The following is a 25267-nucleotide window of genomic DNA, read 5'->3' on the forward strand; positions in this document are numbered from 1 at the left end:
ATATTTACAAGACTAAAATGATTACTAAGTTACAACTACAGATGCTAAAATGCTATTAACTACAGCATGAGATGCAGGTGGTAGACAGATGCAAATGGCAGAAAATTATGCAAGATATGCAACTGCACAGAAAAGCAAGGTAAAGAAAAACAACGGCAATTAACAGGAAAGACAATGGAGAAAATGAAGAAACTAAACAACAACAATCAGATAACAGTGCAAGTGAACCAAGGCCTAAGCCAAGGGCAAGGGAGATGGTGAAGCTAACAGAGCATGAATAAGAAAAAGAAACAAAGCCAAGTAAATGGCTCTAGGCAATCTTCCAGAGTGGGAAGAGAACTAGCTTGCTCATTGTCACTAGTGAGCACTAGTTTCTCCCCACTACTCAATCAACTCAATGCACTAAAATTTCTAGCCTAACATTCCACTAAACTAACAGTGAATTAAGACAACAGGAACAATCATCACAAGAACATGAAACAACTGAAATTAAACCTTAACAGAACAAACATCACAACTGAAATGAAGGAACAAACATCACACCAAACAGAACATGAACTGAAATTGAAAAGTGAAATTGAAATTAACTGAAATTAACTGAAATTAATTGAAGAGTGAACTAAAATTAAACTGAATTTAACAGAACTAAGTTCTGGACACTGGCTAGTCCAGCATACCTTTACAACACACCCACAACCCTCAATTTATAGTCCACAACACTCAATTAGGGTTCTACAATTTTCCCCCAAATCAGTCAAAATTAGGGTTAGATATTTTACCTAATTTGATGTGATAACTCCCAATTCTTCTCGACCCATGCTTCCATTTGTACTCCTCTACCTCTCCACGCCTCCAATTGCTCTCCTAACTCACCTAACTTACCAATTTTTCACACGTTAGGGTTTTGAGAAAAACGTGTATAAAAATGGGAAATTAGGTGGCTAGATAGGTTGTAATGATGGTAGTGGAGATGGGTTATGGTGCTTGGTTGATTTGAGAGGAGATGGTGGTGGTTGAGGTGGTGGTTGAGCGGGGCAGGGTAAGGTGGCGGACATGGCAGGAGCAGAGCTCGACTGCTCGAAGGAGGAAGATGAGACTTGGGTAAGGTCTGTTTGGTTTGATGGGTATAGGGTTAGGTTGTTTGAGTGTGAGGCGGGCACATCATATTTCGATGTCTTGCGATGCTTAGCCGTGGGGTGTGGAGATGGTAGGTAGATCGGACGGTAATTCGGAGGCAAGCGAGGAGCGACCGTCGGATGAAGGGATACAACGAAACGAACGGTGCTAGATTAGGTTGGGTGCTGTAGTGTAAGGCGGAGATATCAAACTTTGATGAACAGCAAGGGAGCAACCGTTGGATTCAACTACCATCTAATCTGAAGGCTTGGAATTTCAGCGCTGTGGTGCTTGGCAGAGACTTCAGATTTTGATGCTCTATGAAGGAGCGACCATCGGATTCTTCTGAGAACTGATCTGATGGCTGAGAACGGAGGCGTTTTTGTGTGTAGAAAATGAGGTTGTGCGCACCATTTTTCGCGGCTTCCTTGCGTGATTTCTCCCGGCTTTTCACTACTTCTCTGCTCTTTTTGCTCCGCAAGTCATCCAGACTTTATTTATTACCTAAAAATGCAAAATTAATTAATAAAAATATTTATTCTTGAAAACAATGAAAATACAGAATATGGGATAAAATGTAAAATTACTGCACAAAAGATGAGTTAAATGCCAACAAAAAGGGATAAATATATACAATATTTGGCACTCATCAGTACCAAAGTTGTCTCGGGAGCTCGTGTTTTCTTGTCACCACTGACATGAATTGCTAGTTCTTCATGAAACGGTTGTTGCTCGATGGACAATATGTGTTGGCGTATGGGTGGTGTTTGGTTTTCGAGTGCTTGTTAGATCCCGCCCCGAGTGGTGAACTATAAGCCCGATTACCTCTTCATTCCCTTGGCGTTCCCAAATTTGGTTCCTATGTTGCCTATTTATCGAGAATATATCAATGGTGCCTCCGTTTATTGCTTATTCTTACCTCTCACTGGGAACGTGCCCGCTTGAGACAACTTGTTCCTGGTGCTCATGCTCGCATGGTCTTAAAAGCTTGGTTGGCTTGTTCTACTAGAGACGGTTGTTCCTTGATGGACAATACCTGTTGGCGTATGAGTGGTGTTTGGTATTCGGTGCTGGTTGGCTTCCCGTTCCACGCGGTGACAAAAAGCCCGACTACCTCTTCAACTTCTTCCCTGAGTCGTCTTATGGAAAGACTCGTTTAGTCCCTGTGCCTATATGTCGAAAAGGAATCGATTATTGTCCCTTGAAGCAATGAACATGTGAAATCATCCTACCATATTATAAAGGGAGGGACTCCCTCCGTTAGCTGTGCAGACAGCAGGATCGTGAAAGGGGGATTCCTCCCTGTAGCCCTGGAAGGGATATAATGGGTACATTATTTTAACGGCTGCGAATGCGTAAATCCTACTAAAATAGTGTGTCCACTCCTTGTTCCACCCGCGACACGGAATGTGCCAAGGATTTATTACTGTCTCTGTACAGGTTGGCGAGCCAGCGTAGAAACTTAGCCATATTTTGGAGATAAGATCTTCACGATATAATATCTCTGCCCTACCTGGTACTTTCTACTGGAAAATGGGCTTCGTTTTCGGTATGGCAGTACCAAAGTTCGAAAATTAAAGGATTTGGGGAAAATTTCATTTTGGGGCAATATACATTCGGAGGTTAAATTTACTACCGATTACAATAGCACTAAAATTCGATAAATTGAATATATTCGGAGGTTAAAGTAACACAATTCACTACCGAGTGTAGTATTAACTACCGATTGTGGAAGGGCAATTTTGTCATCACGAAATACGCGAGATAAGGGCTAGCTTCAATTTAGATTTGGATGACCATATTTTATCTTATTATCGGTTCCTAATTCCTTTCGAATGGCCCCTAAAAATGCTAGGCAAAAAATAATTACACCTATTAATTATTGATCGGATCCCCCGTATCAATTACTAATTTATTCCATACATATGTCATTACCTATAATAACTACAAAATTTACAAAGAGATATCGGGAAACAATGCCAAAGGAGAATCTGTTTCTGCTCTTATAGAATGAAAAGGGAGAATAAAGTAGAATTGGTTTCTGATATATTTTATAGACTGATCAAGGAGAAAATCAGAATGATCGTTCCACAGTAAAGACTACGGAGTGAAGGTTCTCTTTCAATAGGAATGAATCTCACTGAATTTGATAAGATTAGGTGCTATTATGGAGTGATAATATTCACTCATTCATCAAAATCACTCACACCCTAATTAGAATGAATGAGTAGTCGACAATCTTTCGTTAGGCAGCTGACATTGAACCCCTGGAAAAAAATCTCTCCAAGCGGCAGACATTCAGCTGTTCAATCATATTTTTCAGTTTTATAATATAGTTTATAAACTCTTTTAGTGGGTCTCGCAGATATTTTATTAATAAAAAAATTAAAAATATACCCAGGAGGCACATGGTCAGCCGCTTGCAAATAGTTTTATTAATAAAAAAATATAAAAATACATCTGGCAGGCACATTTTCAACCTCTTAGTGTGTTTTTCTGGTTTCCCATGGATAGCAAACCCCTATTTTACCTAGTCCCTCATTCATGTTGACAATGGACGTGTGTTTTTCATACCATTCCTTAGCCCTTGCTCAAAGGAAAACATTATCAAGCCTCAGCTATGAGTCAAATAGGACCACATACATATATAAGTCAACTCTCGGCATATATAAGTCAACTCTCGGCTGGACCGTGACTTTCCGGGTTCTCGAGCTCACCCAACGTTAAAAATATGCTTGTGAACCAATTAATTTGAGTCACCATCTTGCAAATGAGAATGCCCTGGGTTTTTCCTTATAATAATTTGCCCCATCTAAATGGAGAACCGAAATACTGTAGTTTAGTGGTGTGCTGAAAAGTGAAAACAAAAAGTAAAGAAACACAATTTATTTATTTTATTTGGAAGACTACGGTTTCTCGAGAGGACTAATTTTCTTACTTAACTATGTGAAACCATTTTGGAATGCAACAAAAAAACGTAACCGCTGTTCATTGATGTTGGTCGTGCATATGAATGACACCCAATGTCTTCACCAGTCTATAAATAGAGAGCCTCATGCATTTTACTTTGTGATTAGGCAGTAAACACCCTTCAATGTTTGCTGACTTGTGGCCACTTAAACAGCGATACATAACCAGTCTCATTCTTCCATCCTGTTGTCTTATACACATACACACCATCCCTTCGAACAGAATAATGACAGTCAGTCTCACACAAATCAATATCTCTTGTGGCCTTGTATATATGATATCCACCTTGAATACGCTGTCCTTCTTCAGATTCAAACCACATATCACACCAATATTTTGTTGAACCAAATAAATTCACCGTAAACCTCCAAATGAATTCATGACCGTATGTCAATGAATGATTTCCAAAATCTGTTTCGCTTGAATAGCAATGAAAGTTAAACAAGACTTTTTCAGATATGTCATTCTTTAGGAACACCGTGGTCTTATCCCAATGTGCATCTTGTAGCACACGAGATGAACACTCCGACAACACTAACACTGCAAATATCACCGCAACAAGAAGTAGCAATGCACCTGTCAGCTTGTTATTTCTACCACTCATCATCATCATCTTACCAGTAATTTTGACGAGAAAATAATGAAAACTCTTCGAGTTGTTTTTTTTTTGTTCGTTTGAGAGTACTCTTCGTTTGATGAGTAAGATGTGTACTTATAGATTTTTATAATAAATTGACAAGATTTGCTTACATATCTGCCTGCTGTCGACATTGTGTACACTGCACCCAAATAATAACAATCAACACTTTCCGGATGAAAAAGACATTTAGATTTAGATACTGTTTAAATGGACAAAAATATGAAAATAGCTAAGATGTAACCAGTTTCATCATACTCATTTTCAAATACTTTTTATTCTTTTTAATTTACATCACGATGCATCCAGTTTCATCCTCGCTATTTTTTAAGTTTAAGTCAGGATGAATACAGTTTCATCCTTGCTATTTTTTTGTGTCCATTTCACCCATACTAATTTTTACTCGTCCATTTGAACCATGTTTTAAAAATTTTGGACAAATGATTCATTTTCCGAAATAATTACATGTAATTAAATGTCTACGTGCAGGATTATTTAATGTTAGAATAATGCACTACCATTATTTTTGGGATCGCAATACCAATAAATATATGGAATTCATATTTATACACGCTCTTTTATGAAGGGTTAATTGGGAGATAAGTGCGGGCATGGTTTTCCAATATTGCTGGCATGGTCGATGAATTGCCGGCATTGAAAACCATGCCGACAGCTACAATAAAATATCCCCTGATTAAAAAGAGTATCCCCAATTAATTGTTCCTTTTTAAGGGTGTTAATTTGATATTTATTCATTTAGGTTAAGTAGTTAACAGATGACGTCGCTACCACGGGTGCTGAGTATTTTGTTGTTCTTCGTTACATAACCTTAAAAGTTAAGTAGAAAAAAAAGGATTTGAACGTCGTGAATACTCTGTTATAGAAAGTGCACAAAATCAGGCTCGCAACAAATGCTTCACAAAGAATATTACAAGGCAACAATTTGTATTAATCTTCTAAAGATACGCAAAATTATAATAGTGATAGTCGGCATTAAAAAATAATTACACTTATCAATTACTGATCGGATCCCTCGTATCAATTACTAATTGATTCCATACATATATCATTACCTATATTAACTGCAAACATTTCCAAAGAGATATCGGGAAGCAAACATGAAAAATGCATCATATTCAAAGGAGATGAGAAACCTATAATGCGTTTGGATAACAAAAACTGAAGTGCTTCTACTTCTCCAAGAGCAGAAATCAAAAGCGAAAACTTAAAAATGAACTTTTCGGTTTCTAGGAGTTCGTTTTGAAATCCAATACCAAACACGACTTCTGGCTTTTTTGATTTTTAAAAATCAAAAAACAACTTTCATGTGTTATCCAAATAGGCTACTAATATGTACCTAACTAGATGACCGCTGCCACTGTGAGAGAAGACAATGAAAATTGACCTTATCAGAAGCTACAAGTATATCCCAACTTTTTAAAGAACTTTTCTTAGTGGTATGAACCTCGATGTATGATTTAAAATTGGACTGACTCGTGTTAAATGTCAGATTCTTTGTTTTTTCATTTTTCTGATTTTTAACTTGGCTCATACACCCGACTCAGAGATATTTGAGTTAGGTACGTGACTCGTTTTATAACATATCTGATTGCGCTCGAAGTATGTGATAATCCTATTATCTAATAATTTTTGAGTTAGATTCAGATATAATGAACCAGATTTATACGAGTCAATTGAGTTAGAACAATCCAAAGACTTAAAGGCCCATACAATTAATTAAAGCTCCCACATTGAATAGTAAGGAAACCTAACTTTTTATTGGCTGCAATAAACCTTTTGTGGCTTTTGTGAAACGAGAATTTTGACGAAGACATTTGCAACATATGGTTGGTTTTGAAAACTACAAAGTAAAATGGAAAACTTAACTTACCGTGATTTAAATTTTATGCAAGTCTAAATTCAATTAGGAAGTCGACTGTCTATCATTTTTTCAAATTAATATATAAAGGGAAAAAAGATACCACATGTCACACATATTTTCTACAAAAATAAAAGAAAAAAAAATCCGCACATATTTTGTATCTTTTTCTCCGCCTATTCAATGCATTAAGTCCCGCTATACCAAATTAAATATGTATCACCACGGGGTTGGGAGAAGTCCCATGCACACCAAATCAAAAATACGGTTAAAAGAAAATCGCACCGCCACAAATTTAGTAAAAAGATACAGACTTGTTTACTAGTACTGTTGCAGATCAAATGTATACATGTGTACTTCAATAAAGGCCAAAGCCTAAACTTACAACGTTTACAGCTCATGTACGTGTGTGTACAATAACTTGGCCATGGTTTTATTTTTTCGGAAATCCACTTGCTACACATTCCGCGATGACTTTCCGTTCCACCATAAAGCTTCAAATTGAGTTCGTAGTAGTCATGAGTGTGGCAACAGTATTGCAAATTGTTGGAGGAGCTGCCGTAGTTGGATGAGATTTTTGGCTTGGCCAGCCCATTACATGGATATTAATCTCATCCATTTCATCAAGAACGGTAGCAATGGTGGCTCTCAGTTCAGCAATGTCGCAGCAATGTACCAACCCTGTATCACTAGATGATACGGTTGAAGGTAACACACTCTTTCCTTCGATTCTAGATATCACAACTAAATGGCCAGTTTCGCTTGCTTCTTTCTGTAAACGTTCGAGTCCTGCTCGATCTGCTGCAGACCCTGTCGTAACTGAGCTGATGCATATGAATCCCTGACCAATAAAATCGAGTTAGAATGAATAATTTTGCTCATAAAATTGTTTTTGATATCATACCGGAATTGAAGTGACATGGTTTACCTCTTCAGTTCTTCTAATATCTATTCCGACGCGGGTTTCTCCTGGTTCTGGTTTCAACACAATCAAAACCTCTGCTACGCCCGGTAAGAACCACAGACGAATTGCATTTATGGTCTCAACTGGGTTGTAGTTCCTTTGTTTTCCGCAATACGAACGATATTTATCCTGTTAAAAAAATACGAAAAATGCATATATTGATGAGTAACTATTGTTGTAAGCTAGAATTAGTTCCAGGACTGAGTAAGAGATTCCAATCAGAATAAGACTAGTACATAGTTGACGATTTGTTCGGTTTGTATGTTAACAAAGACGAGAGGAGCCCCAGAGGAAACTGCTGCAGAGAACCAAGCCATAGACCTTGCAGTCGTTGCGTCAACATTCTGTTCATCTGCCAGAGGCATAAACAGTATAGAGCTAATCACCGTGCATCGTGGGTCAGGTAAGTAGGTATTTACTTTCTCCTTCCATTCATACTTGACTCCTTTCTTGTCGAATCCCCTGGTATCGAAACTTACAACTTTTCGGCTCATTTCTGCACACCGTTACAGTTTATGTTCACAAAATAAAATATAACACAAAACGAATGAAGCATAAAAAATGCATCTGGCTGCAAGTTTACGCGTACCTTGCAATTCGCTACACTGATCTAAGGTAAGATCACCCAAGACAGCAAATTGTCTATCATTACTGGCAGTGCGAATAGTATACCGACGTAGGAATCTAGACGAACGATAAGACACCATGAAGGCCGGAAGCTTCACTACTCTATTCCCTGCTCTTTTAATTGTAACCCATATTTTCCCATCATTATTAATACGGTGTTGAAGCTTCCCAAGATGTGACTGGAGCTCCGATTTAAAGGATGTTCCAAAGAAATATCTGTGATCGTTTTCTTTTTCTGAAATTCCTACGATAACATCTCCCGGTAATAACATGGTTTCGTTCCATTCTTCGAGTGCACTGTCTTTCACTTGTTTTACACAAACAAATGTTTGAAGAACATTTCTTTTCTGAACAGATGTTTGAACAACATTGCTGCCCATTAATTGCAACACTAGTGAACAAAATGAGATTAAAGTTGTGCTGTTTTTGTGCCCAGTTGATGAGAATTGAAGATTTTCTTTTCATGTTTAATACATAGGAAAGAATTGTCTTTGATCGGATATTACAAGATTTTAAGGTTTAGGTTTGTACGTCCATGTGAATTAGATTTTGTTTTTTTGTTCTTTGGTATTAACTAATTCCAAAGGAATTTGTCACAACTTGGTTGACATGTTATGTATTTGTGCATGGATTAGTAATAGGATGAGTAGAACCAATTTGTACCTCATTAACTACCCTATCAAAGATATTCCAACACTAGAAATGTTGATGCAAATACATATGAGTAATTCTAAGTTTTGAATATCATGATTTATTTTGTCGAATTTTCTTAAGTTAATTGTAAAAGTTCTTCGAGGTAAATCTCAGGAGAAACTGCAGTAGGTGAATCATTTTCGAGGATAGTTATTTTAGCATGGATGATGAAGATTTTGATTTTGAAGTTTTAGATTCACTTTTAGTACACAACAGAGAATGCACCAGCAAAAAAGAACATACCCCATGATTTACACCTAAAAAGAGAAAGCGGGACTAGCAATGTAGCATCATTTGTTAACTTTATTTAGGGGTTGCACCAACTCGTAAAGACAAACTCATTGCATTAGCCATAATGTCTATTTTCTTCTTTTTTATGACCTTTTTTTGTACCTCGGCTTTATACAAGAAAAAGAATTTCATTGTTGAAATCGGATCAGATTAGCAACAACTTTATCCTTGTCCGTTGATCTAATTTAGAACCACTATCCTTGGATAAGCTTAGAACCTATATGTATCCTAATTTGGAAGTTCTTAATCCATCCTCTCTCAATATCATTTCCTTTTGTGTTGCCATCAAATTAAGGTTCAAGTCAAGCTCATTCAGTCTTTCGAATGAAGCAAGAAAAATGTTGTATATTCGCAATTATCATGTAAAATTGCAATTTATAAGCACCTTAATTCATACATGTTGATTTTCTTTGTGTTGGTTATCCAGTTACAGAAGCAACCCCATAGACTTTCACTTTCGCGTCTATGTAAAATTGCAAACATGCTAAAATTATGGTTTATTCAATTGTCAGGGGCTCCCAAGCATTCAATTGTCTGTAACTGATGATTGAAAGTTTTTCCCAATTTTTTGCCAGCGGAACTGATGCGGGCTCGAAGAGATGATAACTTTTGAAACAAACTAATAAGCTGACACCTTAAAAAGAAAAATAAATGTTATAAGAAAAATAGGTAGGGCCTATACTGAATATTAGAATATTTTGAATGCTCTGACCAGGCTCTCTTTCTATTTCTCAAAACATTACATTAATATAATCGATTTTGGGTATCGGAACAATTACAAGATTTTTTCAATTTCATTACACAATTATCTGATTCACAGTGACTCCTCCAGTTCTTAACTAACCATTCAAGATTTACAGATTTAAACACCATTTTAGAATTCCCAAATAACCAAATAGGATCACAGGGAAAAATTAGTTTTGAAACAAAACTAATTTGTTTGACTGCACAAAGCAGTGGTTGGATCAGATCCAGCCCCGTAATACCACAAACATGTACATCTAAGTAACATGATTTTAAGTTTTTGAAATACCAGTATCTACAGAGTTTCAAGTAACATGAATCCAAGTAACCAAGGTCTTCTAGATCGGTCTTTAGTTGTCTGAATCGTGATGAGTCGGCCTGAATCGGCGTAGGAGTCTTTGTAGCAGTTGTTGTAGCTGATGAACATGCAGATGATCTTGATCTTGTTTCTGCTATTGTCTTTGTTCCCTTAGATCATATAGTTGATGATGTTCTTGTTGCTACTGGATCTGATTTTTCTCCATAAATAACCATTATCTTCCACTTGAGCATATCTTCAATTAGAAGAATAAAAGAACAACCACAAACCCAAATCTGCGGAAACTCAAAAACTAACTAAAAGATCTCAACCTAGAATCAGTTGTTTGAAAACAAACAGATTCAATCCTAAGAACTGAACTAAAAAGTTGTAAAAAGAACAAATAACAGAGATTAAACTAAGATTGAAGATGGGTTGAGCTTCTCCTGCTCAAATCTGCTCCGAGGGAGCCGATCCGAGGAGGAGAAGGCTTTGGATGTTAGGGTTAGGAAAAGTTCAGAGAAAAAAAATAGGAGAGGAAAAAGAGAGAGAGGAAAGCTGTATTATCTCTATTATCTCTCTTTGACCAGACTCAACTTACATGTTAAGTTTTTTATGATATCTCTATTATCACTAGCCAGGTTTTGAAGATCATAGTTTTGGCATAATCAAGGTAGTCAATATCGATTGTACATGCCGATATTATAGGTTTTTATCGGGTATCGAAAAATATCTATACGATATTGAAAATATCGGCGATACAAAGATGAAATGATAGTAGCGGTTTTACAGGACGTTACAGACTGATATATATCGATTTTGCTTATACACCGATAATCTAGGATTTGGTGAATAAATTTTCCATCAATACATCTGGTTTTTATAAACAAGTACAATGTCAATTGGAGAAGGTAAAAAGTCCTAATACATTTATGATATAAAATCAACGACTATATATGGTAGGATATAAGATGGAAACCATAGTTCGATTGCAAGGCAGGGAAATATAGGATAAAACTGAAGGATAATAAGAAAGATTTATCGGCATAATGGGACAACAATCACAATGCTGGAGAGTAAACCACCTTGTATTTTGGAAATTCGAGATATATGCACCATTCTTATTATTTTTTACCATGTTTTTATAAATATTTGAAATTATAATTCCAATGATATATCACCGATAAAAAACGATATTATATTTTGTATAGGTCTATCGGATCTGGCCGATACGAGACCGATACGCGATATTAACTACCTTGGGAATAATATAACCAAAATTGTAAGTTTCAATATTTTGATTTCTGTTTATAACTTGAAGATTAACTAAGATAATAAAACCAATTGCAATTCGGTTTTGTCTTCATTAACTCCTTGATAAGAGGCATGGTACCATACTAGGAACCTTCCTTGAACAACATCTTGATAGAGTGATTTGAAATTTCTAATGGTTTTCATGTCTTCAGCTTAATTTAATGGCAACATTCATCTGCTTCATTTCTTTAGCACGATGGAGTGCTAGATTATCTCTTGTCCAGAGTCCATCATGTACACCGTGTCCATGATGTCGTATATCCCCAGTGCAGTTCCCTGCAAAGCCAAAGACCATCAGAGCAGCAAAGATATTTTGGTAATTAGGATACTTAAGGGTGCATGCTTCAATAGTATTCTCAAAACTTCGTATCTCATTGAACGAGAAATTACTATTATGAAGATAATCGGTTTTATTCTAATGCATATTATTTAGAATGTGATTTTGTAGAGAATGAACTATATGGTGTTCACTTAAGTTTATTCTTATGACAATATAACTTTATTTCCAGTAGCATAGGTAGTTATCCAATGCCTTTTATCGGTATTGGAAGTGAACCAATTATTTAGCCAATCTCTAATAATGTTGAAGTTTTGAAATTCACTATGGTTTACTCTGCACAGATCATTCCTCACTTTTGCAACAAAAGGGAAACTCATGAATATGATAGATGTGCCATGGTTTCCTCTATACTCTCGCAATAATTTGCATATAGGGTAAATGTAATGCAATACACCGGCTTTTTCCTTTTTGGGGAGGATGCCATGAGCCCGTTTACATACATGGAGATACACCCAATTTCCAAATATTTCTCCAATCAACATTCTAAGCATGCATCATTGTTGTATTTTTGCGCAATTTTTGAATGGTAAAAAGAATTGAAGGTAAAGTGATCCCCACTCTTAGTTAGCGTACTGCAATTTGATCTTCTTCATCTGGTTCAATGTCAATGTTGAGGATAGATAGCATTTCTGTCTGATTGAACCGTTCATTTATCTTCTTAATGTCTTATCCCTCTGTCATTAGTGATATGTTTAACCAGCTTTAGATCTTCTAGGCAATCAGCTGGTTTGTTGAGTTGGATGTCTGATTCATAGATCCACTTATCATCTCATAGAAAAATGCAGTTTCCATTCCTAACCTTCAATTCGTTATATTTCTAGATGTTCCCAAGACCTTCGACGATGCTATTCCAGATTAAGGAGTCTACTAAATTTGGTATAGTATTCATGTTCATGATATTTTTTTTTTCCTAATTTTATGTTTTTTACAATACATGATTTAATACCAAAAAGATTTTTTTTTATTTTGTGTCAGTCTCCATCCTATTTTTGTGATTATAGTTTTTGAAAAGATCCTTGTTGATGAAGCATGATCCTCCTAGATCTTTTGTTTTGTAGATGGAGTCTCAAGCCTTTGGATGGTAACATTTTGGGTTGTCTATTTCCTCTAGGATATAAGTCCCTTGAATTCTGTTTAATTCCTGACGTGTTTGCTTTGGAAGTTTGAAAAATTCATCGTATATATATGCCAGAGATAAATGTAAAATTGTAGCTCTGCCCGCCGGGTTTAGGAGTTTGTTTCTCCATTCAACCAATCTGTGTTTGATTTTTCCCACACAGGGTTTGATTGATACAATCTTTCTTTTGTTGGTGAAAAAAAAACATTTTGTATATTGTGCATTGATATCAATCGTTTGCTCTCCCATGAAGTTACTTATTTTGATGCCAAAGTCTTCATCAGTATTCTTGCTGAAGAAAATGCCAGATTTGTTGAAGTTGATAAGTTGACCTGAAATATGGCTGAAAATCTTGAAGATGTCAACTAGGTTATTGCATTTACCATATTTGCGTTATAGAAGGCCATGCAATTATCAATAAAGAAAAGATGGTTGATGAAAGGATAATTTTTACAAATCTTGATACCATATGAGACCAATGTTTTCAGCATGACTAAAAGTTCTTGATAGATCATGCATGTAGAAAAGTAAGACGTATGAAGATACATAGTCCCCTTGCCTGAGGCCTCTAAATGGGATGAAGTAGTCGTGTGGACCTCTGTTTTCCAAGACCACCAGGTTGGTGATGGATGCATATTAACATTAAAACCCATCCTCTGCATTATGGCTATAAGGAACTCGTAGTTAAAAGCTTTTTCCATGTCAATTTTGATTCCCATAGAATAGTTCTCTTTTCTTTCAATTTTTTTGTATTCATATTTTGGAAGATCTCATGAGGAATGACAATGTTATTAGACATTTGTCTTCCAGGACTAAAGCAGATTGGTACAAGGATATGATTTTGTTAAACGGAGGTTTAATTGTTTGGGATATAATTTTGGATATTATTTTGTAGGTAATATTGCAAAGGATGATGACAAGGTGAGGTTGGGTTATTAATATTATGGAAGAGGGAAAGAATGGTGAAATTTATTTTCTTAAACATGTAATAAGGTGAAAAAGTTATAAATCATTTGGATGATGTCCTCACGTATAATATCCCAGTAAGCTTGGAAGAAATTTGGTAGGAAACACTTAAAGTATGTTTTTCATCACCATAATATCAGGGGTGGCATCTAGGAATGTGTTTCGTAGATAGTAATGGTGGTAGGAATCAGGTTAATAATCTCAAAGTCGAAAAATGTTACTTTTAACGGCATTTTATTTATCTATTTACCAAGATATAACAACAAAAATTAATATGTAACTATAGCCAAGCAAAATTGCTACATCATTGTGCTCGGCTTAATTATATAATTTCTTTCTTGTTTTTCACTCCAATATGATGTAAATATCAAATGCCCAGTACTTGTGTACTCTTTTTTTTCTTTCTTCTTCTTTTTGGGCCTCATAGATTTGGATTTTTTGAATAATACATCATGCAACCAAGACAGTGCGCATACGCAGCTATTAACACACATAATCCGTGCTCCCTTGCCTGCCACTGTTAATCCATACCAACCATTATCATGCTTAGTTGGTAGTATGCATCTCACCACCAATATTGTTTAGTTTCGCTAATAGATACAAACCAGACACAAAACCAACACTCCATGCGCATGGTTTCTGAATCTGCAAGATTAGCTTCATTGCCAACACTGAAGATCCTGTCCCATAACCATTATCCCTAGACGACAGACGTACCCCTTATCAGTTGAGCAGCCAGTACACAGGAATTCTACTGCCTCGTGTCATGAGCACACACCGCGAGATCATCACTTTTAGAAACTCTCCATTCCAGTGGGACCCACTAATAGAAGTTTTGGATAAAGCAACTAATTTATTTTTTGTCCCACTTAATTTTTTTTCCTTCCTTCCTTCCTTCCATAGCACTCACTCTACTCTTCTTCTTTTTTCTCTGTAATTATTATTCCATTAACCTTCATCTTCTTCCATCAAACTTTCTTCTGCTACTCACTGTTTCTCCAGTTTTGTCTGTATTCATTTTAATAAAATCTCAACAGCAAATTACAGAAGAATCTCTGCAAGTGATGATAATTTAATGAGACGTAGCAGCAGCATTTAAGACCTCTTCACGGAAAATTAACCGTTTTCTGTTCCCCTTCTCAGACTCTCTCTGTAAAATCACATCCTCCTTCTTCTTTGATGAACCTAGAGAAAGAGCCTAGCTAGAGACAGACAGACATGTCTTGTGATCATCTCCACTTCCAGATGTGAAATCATTCAATGCATTTTCAGAGTCTGTACTCAAAAACTTGAAGAATCACCTTTTTGCTGCTGCAGTTTCAGACGAGAAAGTGTAGTCTTTTCTCTGAAAAAGAAATTAATTTCTGATCATCAGTACTTCAAGAGAAGAAAAACAAATTCAAACAGGTTTGCTGATTTCATTTTCATTTCACTTTTAGCAAATTTTTGTCCAAGATTGAGCTTTAATTTGATCATCCAAATTTTGTAATGAAAATTCAGGTTCTATTCCAGAAGAACTCAGCAAAAGAAAATATTGAACTGAATTCAATCTTTTGGAATCAGAGTTAATTTATCAGAGAACATCATCAAGGTGCGAAAATTTTGAGATTATAACCTTAAATCATGATTTCTCTCGTCATTAATCTTCCGTTCTGATTGTGTTGATCTTGAATTTTGCAGTTGAATTTTCTGATTTCTCCATAAAATGCTGACTTGCATAGCTTGTTCAAAGCAACTAAGTAATACAGTCGATCGAGACAATGACAAACAATCCATTAAAACACTCACGTCTCAGATTAAAGACATGGCGTTAAAAGCATCAGGTGCATACAGATGTACAAAACCATACGAACGATCGGAATCAGGAGGACCGGCAGCGGCAGAAAAATGTCAATGTAATAATAGTAACAGCTCGTATGGGAGAAGTGCTAGTTCAAATTCAACGATGACGCCGCGGTGGGGTAAAGAAATGGAAGCACGATTGAAAGGAATAACAAGTACTAGTAGTGGCGGCGGCGGTGGTGGTGGAGGATCATCAGGGGAAGGAACGCCGTCACCTTCATCGCTGAGTCACCACCACCAACACAGCCGAGTCGGGTCATTGAGTCACAGAGTTGTTTCTGCTTCTTCGAATTCAATTGTGTTTATGGAAGAAGATGAACCTAAAGAATGGGTTGCTCAGGTTGAACCGGGAGTACTCATTACTTTTGTTTCAATGCCTCAAGGTGGAAACGATTTGAAACGGATACGATTCAGGTATGTTTTCTTTTTTTTTTTCTCCTGTTCAAGTCAAATGTTTATAGTGCTTGCCACCACGTTATTTCTGTATCAATTTTGACTAATTGGTCAAAAAGTGGCCCGACCAACGTGGCTTAATGTCATCATTCGTGGGGCCCACCACTGGCCATTTTCCTGCCGGAAATGCTTACAGAATATACTTGTAGAGTCTGGATTCTTGCACCCTTGGTACTACTCACTTGCATTTGAAGAAAACCATGGAAACTGTTTTTGTGTTGGTTTTAAGAATGTGCTGCAACAATAAAAATAAAAAATTTACAAACATTTAGCTAATGTTCAGATGCCGTGATCGGAACCGGAATCGTCGCTATTCAGAAATGTGTATGTTTGTTCATATTTCAAAATGTGAGCTAAACTGTCTGTGATTTTCTTGTTTTTCTTTTTTTTTTTAGCTGACATTTATCTGAACAAATGATACTACTTCGTTTCTGGAAAAAAAAAATACTACGTATTATTTTTCCACGAGCAGGAAAATAATGAGTATCTTTTTTTACATGAAACAAAAAGAGTACAAGTTAGTGTTACAAGTAAATTCAAATCGGTTTAGAAAAATAGAGACAAGTAAATTTGAATCAATTCATTACCAACAAATTGTCCATTTGAACAATCCAAAAATCGTATAGAAACATAGAAGTCGGCTCCGTCATTCAGAAAAGATAGAGGATTATTTTGGGTTTATTTGTGTTTAGACGGTTTTTGCATTTAGAATGTACGGTTTACCCCGAATTTTTCAACTTTTAACCCTTTGATTGAAACATGGAAAACTTTGGCGTTTACAAAATCATTAGGAACCTTGAACTTATGAGTGCGAATTGTGAGCCATCAATTTTAGTTGAAAACACTCGATTTGCCGAGGTGGTGGTGATTATAGGTTAAGTTACCAAAGGGGGACAAGCGTAATGATAACATGTTTCACCTTTTATAATTTTCACATTCTGCTGGTAAGACAAAAAAAAATTATTGGATCGTCTTTCTAGGAAGACAAATTCAAGTATCATTTTGATATTTTTTAGTACGTGCGCACGCGGTAATTGAGTAGGTCCCACAAATTAAATTCCCATGGCTCCCACTTGGGACATGATGTCGCGAAATTCATCAAGGTTTGATGGGACGTTACTACATGAAACTGTTGCTTTCTATCAACGTCAAATTTATTCATTGTATTTTTTCTTCGTGGTGGACCGTAGCCCGTGGGCTTCGAGCCTACCAGTGGGAGGCGCGTGGGTCTCGGGTCTACTTGTAGGATGCGTTCTAGAGTGTCAAAATTTTGTTTGGTCGAATTTGGGATCTGTTCTAGACGGTGAGTACTGCTTATGGTTTCACTCTAGAGTTTTGGTACATTCCTCCGGATATATCTTGAGTTTTTTCCCATTAAATTTATGACGTGGCCGAAAATTGGTTGTGAAGATTGTGCACAACTAATTGTCGCGTCGAGCAATTAGATGTGTTGCCGGTTCGTTATTGTTGGATTTCACGCGTAGGTCTATAATCGTTGTTTGTTTTTTAGGATTATAAAATGTAGACCTAATTACCTAATCTAGCATTTCAGCTAATTAAATTCATTACTTTTACTAATTTAATCTTTAATCTATCTAGCCCTATCTTAATGGAAGGGCGACCAGTATTGCAATACCTTCCTCACCAAACACTTTTCTTTCATCATGTTACGCAACTTATATATATTTGGAATAGTTTAGTTCTAAGTGTACTGCTTTATCAAACAATGTTTGGCAAAACAAATACTTTTGTAGGAAAAGCTAGTAGTGACTGACATTTTTAATTGGAAGTGGTGGAAAATAGATGCATATGCTTTTGTTTTGATCGGTAAAACTAGATGCATATATAGATGTGTGTTGTGGCATTTGTAAAGTGGTGCTTTGATTTATAACGCTGGCAAAATCGTTTGGTAGGGCTGTTCATGGTCGGTTTTGGTTCGGTTTCTAGCCAAACCAAAACCGAAACCAATATTATTGGTTTCTAAAAATCTAAACCAAACCAATCCATTAACCATTGGTTCGGTTTCCAAATGGTTCCAGTTGGTTTCGGTTTGTCCCAGTGGTTTTTGGTTAACCAATAATTATGTCAAACAAAAAAAAATACACAAATTTACAGATAAAAAAATCGTAGTTGCCGATAGTATTGGTTTACACAAATATACAGACAAAAAAAAAATCAAGAATAGTTAAAGCTTACTCTAATTCTAGAGATCAAATGAAGATATATAATATATCTTAATTTAGATATTGACAAATAAAAAAGAAGGAAGACGGGAAGAAAAAAGTCGAGTAGCAGCAGCTGTAGTTGAGGGTGGAGAAGGGAGGCGGCTGAGAGAAGGAGAAAGAGAAAGAGGGAGAATATCATAATGAAATATTAGATTTAGGGTTTCTATTTATCCTCTAAATTAATGGGTAGAATCTAATACTTTTAAATCGACGGTAGAAATTAAGTTTAAAAATTAATCGGTTCCCCAATGGTTTTTGGTTCGGTTTTCAGGTCAAACCAAAACCAAACCAATAATGTCGGTTTTTCAACATTTTTTACCAAACCAATCCAAATCTAAATGGTTTGGTTCGGTTTCTTGCTTATTGGTCTGGTTCGGTCGGTTTCCAACGGTTAACCGACACCATGTTCAGCCCTATCGTTTGGAGTTGAACATATGGTTCCAACTTCTAAGGGTATATGATTTCATCATTGTAGAAAAAGAATAGAGAAATTAGCAGATAGCTCCATGCCTCCATACCGTGCGTGAGAAAACAGTTTTCCTTTTCACATTTCAAATTTTGAAATTTAAATTAGTAGGTCAAGAGGAAAGCAAAGAACAAACTTTTGTGATAGGGGACTTCCACTTTGCTTTCCTAGGGCTTTCTTTTCTTCTTTGTTCTTTTCTTTGCTATGTGGAAATTGATCACAATGTCTTTGTCTTCTAGTTTCCTGCTTTTCTGTTTCTTTAGTTTGAACTTAAGGGAATGAAGTCCATATTACTCTACTTAAAATAACAAAAGGAAAAGCGAGCATAGAGTCATAGATACAAAAGAGAATCACTTTGATATTGGTCTAGCCGTATAGAGTAGTACATAGCGTAATTTTGAGACCCTGAAATTATGGACGAGACTTTTAGTGGGACATTTTGTCTCGTTTGGTACCTAAATATAAAATTCATACTTTAAAATGATGTCAAAAATTATACGGAGTTTGGTAAAAATTATGCACACCGATATTGTTGAATTCGGGTTTTGCTGTGTGGGTTTTATTTAAACTTGGTTCACTTTTTACTTGGTTTAATGTTATTCGAGGTTTTTAGGATAGATTTGTCAAGAGTTGTGCATGATTGTATATTGGTTGTCAAAATGTTGTTATTGATTGTTTTGTTGCTTTTATTAGTCGCGAGATGTTCAACCGATGGCAAGCTTCCAGGTGGTGGGCTGACAACCACGATAAAGTCATTGAACTATACAATGTTCAGAGGCTTAACCGCCAAGCTTTTCCACTTCCTACTCCTCCAAGATCAGAAGATGAGGTGAGCTACCATCCCTGGATGTTTCTGATAGAAATATGGCCTGTTGTAGTTTCTTAGACGAAAAGGTGATTGCAAGTGTATTTTACACAAATCCTTCGATGCATGTTGATGTTTTTTGTTAAACTGAATTATGGAAATGCCATATTGCTGTCTTTTAGAGCTCAAAGATAGAATCGATGGGGGACAGTCCAATGACACCACCGTTAAACCAAGAGCGCTTACCTCGCAACTTACAGGTCCCGATGGGAATGGGTTATTCATCTTCGGATTCACTTGATCACCATCCAATGCGTACACGGCAATATTATGAACCTGGTCCTGCTTCAACACCGAAACTCTCCAATCTTAGTGGGACAAAAACTGAAACTACTACTTCTTCGATGGATGCTTCTACTATGAGGACTAGCTCATCAAGGGAAGCTGACCGCTCTGGGGAACTCTCACTGAGCAATGCCAGTGACCTAGAGACGGAGTGGGTTGAACAAGATGAGCCTGGTGTTTACATTACCATAAGAGCAGTCCCAGGAGGCACTAGGGAGCTAAGGCGTGTTAGATTCAGGTAAGATATATTCTTTAAACACCCTCGCCCACTCACTACATAAAATTTGTTTCATACCGAAAACATGAAACAACTTGGTTACTTGAGCATATCAAAGCTTTATATTAGTAAGGTTTTACATCAACCCAATACTATATTTGGATTGTCCTAATCAAATTTTTGTGTCTTTTTTCTTCTGTGTGGCATGGTGTGCAGCCGAGAGAAGTTTGGGGAGATGCATGCAAGGGTATGGTGGGAAGAAAACAGGACTAGGATACGCGAACAGTACTTATAATTAGAAACTGGCCAGTTGGGAATAAAAGCATGCAGCTACCTCCAAATTGGTTACCCTTGCATGTTAATTATAGTTGTTGCCACAGTAAGAAGATTGTTCTTTGTTAATTAGGTTGTGCAATTCATATATCTATCTAATTCCTTGTAAGCTTTGATTATATATTTCAATTGCATAAGTTGAGTATCTCGAACTGGTATTCAACAGAGCATTAAGAGGTCCAACTGTGTATAGCTTTGGCCAGTAAGACATCAAGTGCGAGAGAACTGGAGCTTCAATATCGTCGAATGTATTAAGTATGTGAGCCGTGGCTCTAATTGAATATAATGTTGCAGTATTCACAAATTCCAAAATCGGATGGTTGACCTCTTTAGCTCTATAGAAACTTGGTAAATCTCTGCACCGGAGAAAGCATTCCATCTCTGGGACACTCTTTACTAGTCGATCCATATCTTCGTCTGCAAAAACTGATAATAAACGTGTACTACAACCGCAAATTTCCAACAATTTGATTAGACAATGAAAAAACACAAAATAAAGTCATACCTTTAAATGGTATGTCACCATATTCTACAAGTTTCGGGGTACAGAAAAATATCCAGGTGCAACAAGCACTGATGCAACGGAAAGAAATGGATGGAATTCCCAGATCTTCAGCAACATCAATTGCAAAACCAAAAACACCATCTGCTATGATACAAGAAACTTGCCCACGTGCATGAGATTTGAAGCGATTTGAAGTAACTAATTCTCGAAAACCCGGTCTGATAACATTTTCCACTCGATTAAACATATCTGTAATCAAGTCTTGAGAACTATAGAAACCAGCAGAGGGATGTTGATCTTCAGAAAGACCGTCTGGAACGGTTTCGAAACAGAATCCTGGAAATTTGCTGAAACGGGAATGAAGATTGCCAAAACTAAGTTGCCGTAACTGATTTTGTTTGGTGTTGACAAAGGTCACGTTAATTCCCGATAGGCAGAGAATCTCAGCTAATTTGAGCATAGAGTTGATATGGCCTTGTGCTGGAAAGGGGAATATGAGTACATGAGGTGATTGTGCTGGTGGTATCAATGATCTTGTTTCTGCCATGATTCTTGGTTTTCTTTGATTCAGGAATTTTTATCCGTAAGTGAGAACAAGTTTGAATGGACCATAAAAGGATATGATTGACACCAACACTGACGCCGACACCGACATAAAAGGATTTGGATGCTTCTTCAGGATTCTATCCACAATAATTCTGAAATTTTTATTTTATAAATTTATTAATTGTTGTCATTTCTAATTTATGTTTTAGAATTGTAAATTTTTATTTACATCGAATATCTTTTGAACAATAAATTCAATGAGAATAATACATTATGAAATCAATTACATGTGAGGAAATTAAAGAGTCTTTAATAAATGATGAAAATGATTTTGAACCATATAATAATAGTGTCATGTAAAATGAGGCTTTCTAAGCAGCAATCGGTATAAAAAATTACTTTTTCCAATAGATAACAAAATTTTCTAGAAGTTGTTCATGCTTACAAAAAATTAATGACGGAATGTATTTTGGTTTAGGTGAAAAGAAAAAAGACTCAATTTTATATGCAGACGAAATGACTTCTTATATGAACATTGTTGAATGGATGAAATGTTTTAGTGTAATATGTATATTTTTATGTGTGAAATTTAGTAGTTATTCATTATGTTTTTAGAGGGCCTTTAACGACTCAAAAAAATTTATTCATAAATGCTTAGTGAGGTCATTCAATTTATCCCTTTAGCCCAAATTGGGACCGAAGATTATTATTCACTTGACGAGATTATTCATTAATTGGACATTTATTTATGGAGATTAATTGGAATGTATACGAATGTTTCACAATTTTATTTATCTTATCTAACTTTGGACTATTTTATTTTTAACAAATTTCTATAACAATATTAAAATAAAAAATTAGTATTTAATTGTAAACTAGCCATTTTTTTTTTGAAAGGAGTCATTCGTGGCATTCAGTTGATAATAAATTAAATTGTGATGTAATTTTTGGACTTGTGGAAAAAAAAGCAGACCATCTGAATACACTATCTAAATGGTTACTGCAATCATTTAAGGATGTTGCGAAGCTGATTGGACATCCTTTCAGTTGAATCCTTTAAGGGATGGAACGATTCGATCCTCTAATAAATAGAGGAACAAATATATTAATCCAATGTGATAGTACCGCGGCTATTGCATGAATTGAGAACGTAACGACAACTACAAGAGTTGATTTTATGAGAATATGGATTATATAGTGTCTGAAAAGAGTTTTCATTATTCCTTTGACGAAAGGATTAATAAGAAGATGTGAATACATCTTAGGGATGAGGTTGATGCCCATTGATATTGAGTCATCTGTGATGGATAGCCAACCTAGAAATAGGTTCAAAGGGACTAGACGAAGTCATAGGTGATATGGAGATGCGAGAATCATACTTTTGAAGAATTCATCACACTGCATGATATCCTGAAGGGAGTAGAGGTTGAGTTTGATTTTTAGATTTTAATTTTTAAACTCTTAATGATGTTTATATCTCTATTTAGAGTGGGGTACTTTCAGGAGTACTCTTGATAAACTCACCTATGTGAATGTGAAAGTGTGGCTGCTTTCTATGAGAATATAGGCAGTTCTCTAGATCATTCATTAAACTGGGATACAAGCACATGGTCGTAATGTGATGGATTTAGAATTTACACTAGTATAGTCATGTGTGTTAAGCAATCTTTTTATCTCCTAGAGTTCAAGATTTACGTTCACTCTATGGTCAAATTTTAAGAGAGCCTATTGACACTACGTAAAGGTTCAAGTCGCAAGACACCTTTGCTTATGCACAACTCTGTACATTCTTGCTCAATGTTTTGAAAAATATAAGTGGGGATTGTTGGGATTATATGTTTTAAAAACATTATTAATTTCCAATAAATTAGTGTCTCATTTAAATGGTTTTATTGTGACATTTATTCTTCCTTTAAAGAATAAATGAATTTCGTTTTTAATGTCAAAAACCGTTTTTTGTTGAATTGGTTAATGATGCTAATTACCAACTTATTAATGCATTTCATTTAATCTTATTTAATTCTTTGACTATTATAAATCAGATTTTGATGATAATAATTGAGAGAGTAGTTGAAACATTTTTAGTGAGAGAGTTTTTCTTTTATGTTTTGGTGTTAAAAAGAACTTGGAGAGTTGTTGAAATCCCTTTTTTTATGAGAGAGTTTTTATTTTATGACTTGGGGAGCATTCTCAAAACAAGAGATGTTGTGAAATCTAGTCTTACATGGAGTATAGGAGATGGTAGGAATGTGAGCGTTAACTTGGAATGGTTTTTGGGTGTCAAATTTACCCATTTCTGTCCTAGCTGATGTTTCAAACCCAGAATGTGCCTGATTTATTGGTCAGTGATATTATTAACTTTGATTCTACGGCTTGGGACTTAACTGCAATTGATGGTTTCATTTCCGAGAGAATGGTTCAAGAAATTAAGGCCATTGGCCCTGGTAGTGATAAGTGTGACGATCAGGTTGTGTGGTCTCATAGTAAGAATGCAGATATTATTGTTCATGATGCTTATAACTTTCTCATCTCCAATAAAATGGCAGTGTTTTCCCGGATCGTAACTGAAGTTTTTGTGGAAACTTAAATGCCCACAAAAAATCAAATGTTTCTTGTGGCTTCTTTATCACAATAGATTCGATTTTTAAATGAGTCTCTTTACCGTAAGCATATAAGTAATCACCCTGGTTGTTGCTTATGTAACAATGACTTCAAATATTCTTATCATTTGTTCTCTAGTGGCAGAGAAGTGTCGCCCTTATGGAAGAAGATAAAGGATTTGATTGGTTTCCAACCCAATTTGGATTATATTAAACCAACTATTTTGAAAGCTTTTTGCAGGCTTAAAGGTAAAATCGGAGGGGTTAATTGGTTGAATATCTTCTCATTTATCCTCTGGTCCATTTGGAATGTTATGAATGAATGCATATTCAATAACAGAGTGTTTCTCCCTTCTAGTTTTCTTGCTAGAGCCTTAACAAGTGCCATGGAGTTTCTCAATGCTAGGGTAAACCTTGAGCAGGAAATGTGCAAAACTGAAGACACTGCGGTTCCCTGGAGCCTCAAACAATATCAAGGATGCAACAATTGGAAGATTCATAAGAGCTGATAATGGTGGATTTCAAGATTGCTTTGCAAGACATATATACAAGAATGATAATACTATTGCAGAGGTGTGGGCAATAAGAGAAGGCTTGTTGTTGGCAAAAAAGATTGGCATAAAGAAGATGGAGGTGGAAACTGATTCTACCTATGTTGTGCAATTGTGCAAAAGAGAGACGTCAATGCCATGGGTGATGAGGAGTTTAATCAAAGATATTGAAGAACTCATGCTGAGTTTTGATGATATTGTAATTGGCCAGAGATATAGAAGACAAATTGTGTTGCAGATTACTTAGCCAAATCAGGTGCTGCGAAGGAGATTGAGGGGGAATGAATCATTTCTCCTCCTATTTCAATTCTCCGGTTGCTAAGAAATGATTTGACGGGCAGAGTTGTAGCGAGGAATGTTAGAATGAGTGGAAAACTCTTCTAGCAATTTTGCAAACCCATCATCAACATATCCTTTGGAAAA

The 25267-nt window shown here is 36.0% G+C and overlaps 4 protein-coding genes across 5 annotated transcripts; 1 reads left to right on the forward strand and 3 right to left on the reverse strand.

The window, feature by feature from the left end:
- Nucleotides 1-4207: 4207 nt before the first annotated feature.
- Nucleotides 4208-4699, reverse strand: LOC113328047 (S-protein homolog 24-like). Its single transcript, XM_026575141.1, has one exon. It carries the CDS (start codon nucleotides 4697-4699, stop codon nucleotides 4208-4210), a length of 492 nt encoding a protein of 163 aa, XP_026430926.1.
- Nucleotides 4700-7098: 2399 nt separating this feature from the next.
- On the reverse strand, nucleotides 7099-8573 carry LOC113328048. The gene is made up of 4 exons (XM_026575142.1): nucleotides 8156-8573; nucleotides 7803-8062; nucleotides 7531-7695; nucleotides 7099-7443 (listed from the first exon to the last, which is right to left on the reverse strand). The coding sequence occupies exons 1-4, from the start codon at nucleotides 8571-8573 to the stop codon at nucleotides 7099-7101; spliced, it is 1188 nt and encodes a 395-aa protein (XP_026430927.1).
- Nucleotides 8574-14861: 6288 nt separating this feature from the next.
- On the forward strand, nucleotides 14862-20946 carry LOC113328245 (protein Brevis radix-like 4). Its single transcript, XM_026575355.1, has 6 exons — nucleotides 14862-15363; nucleotides 15457-15547; nucleotides 15637-16212; nucleotides 19636-19771; nucleotides 19930-20330; nucleotides 20526-20946. Exons 3-6 carry the CDS (start codon nucleotides 15662-15664, stop codon nucleotides 20602-20604), a joined length of 1167 nt encoding a protein of 388 aa, XP_026431140.1. The 5' UTR covers nucleotides 14862-15363; nucleotides 15457-15547; nucleotides 15637-15661; the 3' UTR covers nucleotides 20605-20946.
- Nucleotides 20641-21720, reverse strand: LOC113328246 (7-deoxyloganetic acid glucosyltransferase-like). 2 transcript variants are annotated; one of them, XM_026575357.1, is made up of 2 exons: nucleotides 21148-21720; nucleotides 20641-21059 (listed from the first exon to the last, which is right to left on the reverse strand). In XM_026575357.1, the coding sequence occupies exons 1-2, from the start codon at nucleotides 21692-21694 to the stop codon at nucleotides 20734-20736; spliced, it is 873 nt and encodes a 290-aa protein (XP_026431142.1). In that variant the 5' UTR covers nucleotides 21695-21720; the 3' UTR covers nucleotides 20641-20733. The 2 variants fall into 2 exon arrangements, with proteins under 2 accessions (XP_026431142.1, XP_026431141.1); XM_026575356.1 differs by having other exon boundaries at nucleotides 20641-21068.
- Between the last annotated feature and the right edge of the window lie 3547 nt (nucleotides 21721-25267).

The sequence above is a fragment of the Papaver somniferum genome, unplaced genomic scaffold (assembly GCF_003573695.1).
Source record: "Papaver somniferum cultivar HN1 unplaced genomic scaffold, ASM357369v1 unplaced-scaffold_107, whole genome shotgun sequence".
NCBI lineage: Eukaryota > Viridiplantae > Streptophyta > Magnoliopsida > Ranunculales > Papaveraceae > Papaver > Papaver somniferum.

Coding starts and splice junctions, on each gene's coding strand:
- LOC113328047 (XM_026575141.1), bottom strand. CDS start 4,699: ATGATGATGATGAGTGGTAGAAATAACAAGCTGACAGGTGCATTGCTA.
- LOC113328048 (XM_026575142.1), bottom strand. CDS start 8,573: ATGGGCAGCAATGTTGTTCAAACATCTGTTCAGAAAAGAAATGTTCTT. Junction 8,063..8,155: donor TCAGTGTAGCGAATTGCAAG/GTACGCGTAAAC, acceptor AACGGTGTGCAG/AAATGAGCCGAAAAGTTGTA. Junction 7,696..7,802: donor CCGAACAAATCGTCAACTAT/GTACTAGTCTTA, acceptor TTTTTTTAACAG/GATAAATATCGTTCGTATTG.
- LOC113328246 (XM_026575356.1), bottom strand. CDS start 21,694: ATGGCAGAAACAAGATCATTGATACCACCAGCACAATCACCTCATGTA. Junction 21,069..21,147: donor TGGTGACATACCATTTAAAG/GTATGACTTTAT, acceptor GTTTATTATCAG/TTTTTGCAGACGAAGATATG.
- LOC113328245 (XM_026575355.1), top strand. CDS start 15,662: ATGCTGACTTGCATAGCTTGTTCAAAGCAACTAAGTAATACAGTCGAT. Junction 16,213..19,635: donor TTGAAACGGATACGATTCAG/GTATGTTTTCTT, acceptor TGCTTTTATTAG/TCGCGAGATGTTCAACCGAT. Junction 20,331..20,525: donor CTAAGGCGTGTTAGATTCAG/GTAAGATATATT, acceptor CATGGTGTGCAG/CCGAGAGAAGTTTGGGGAGA.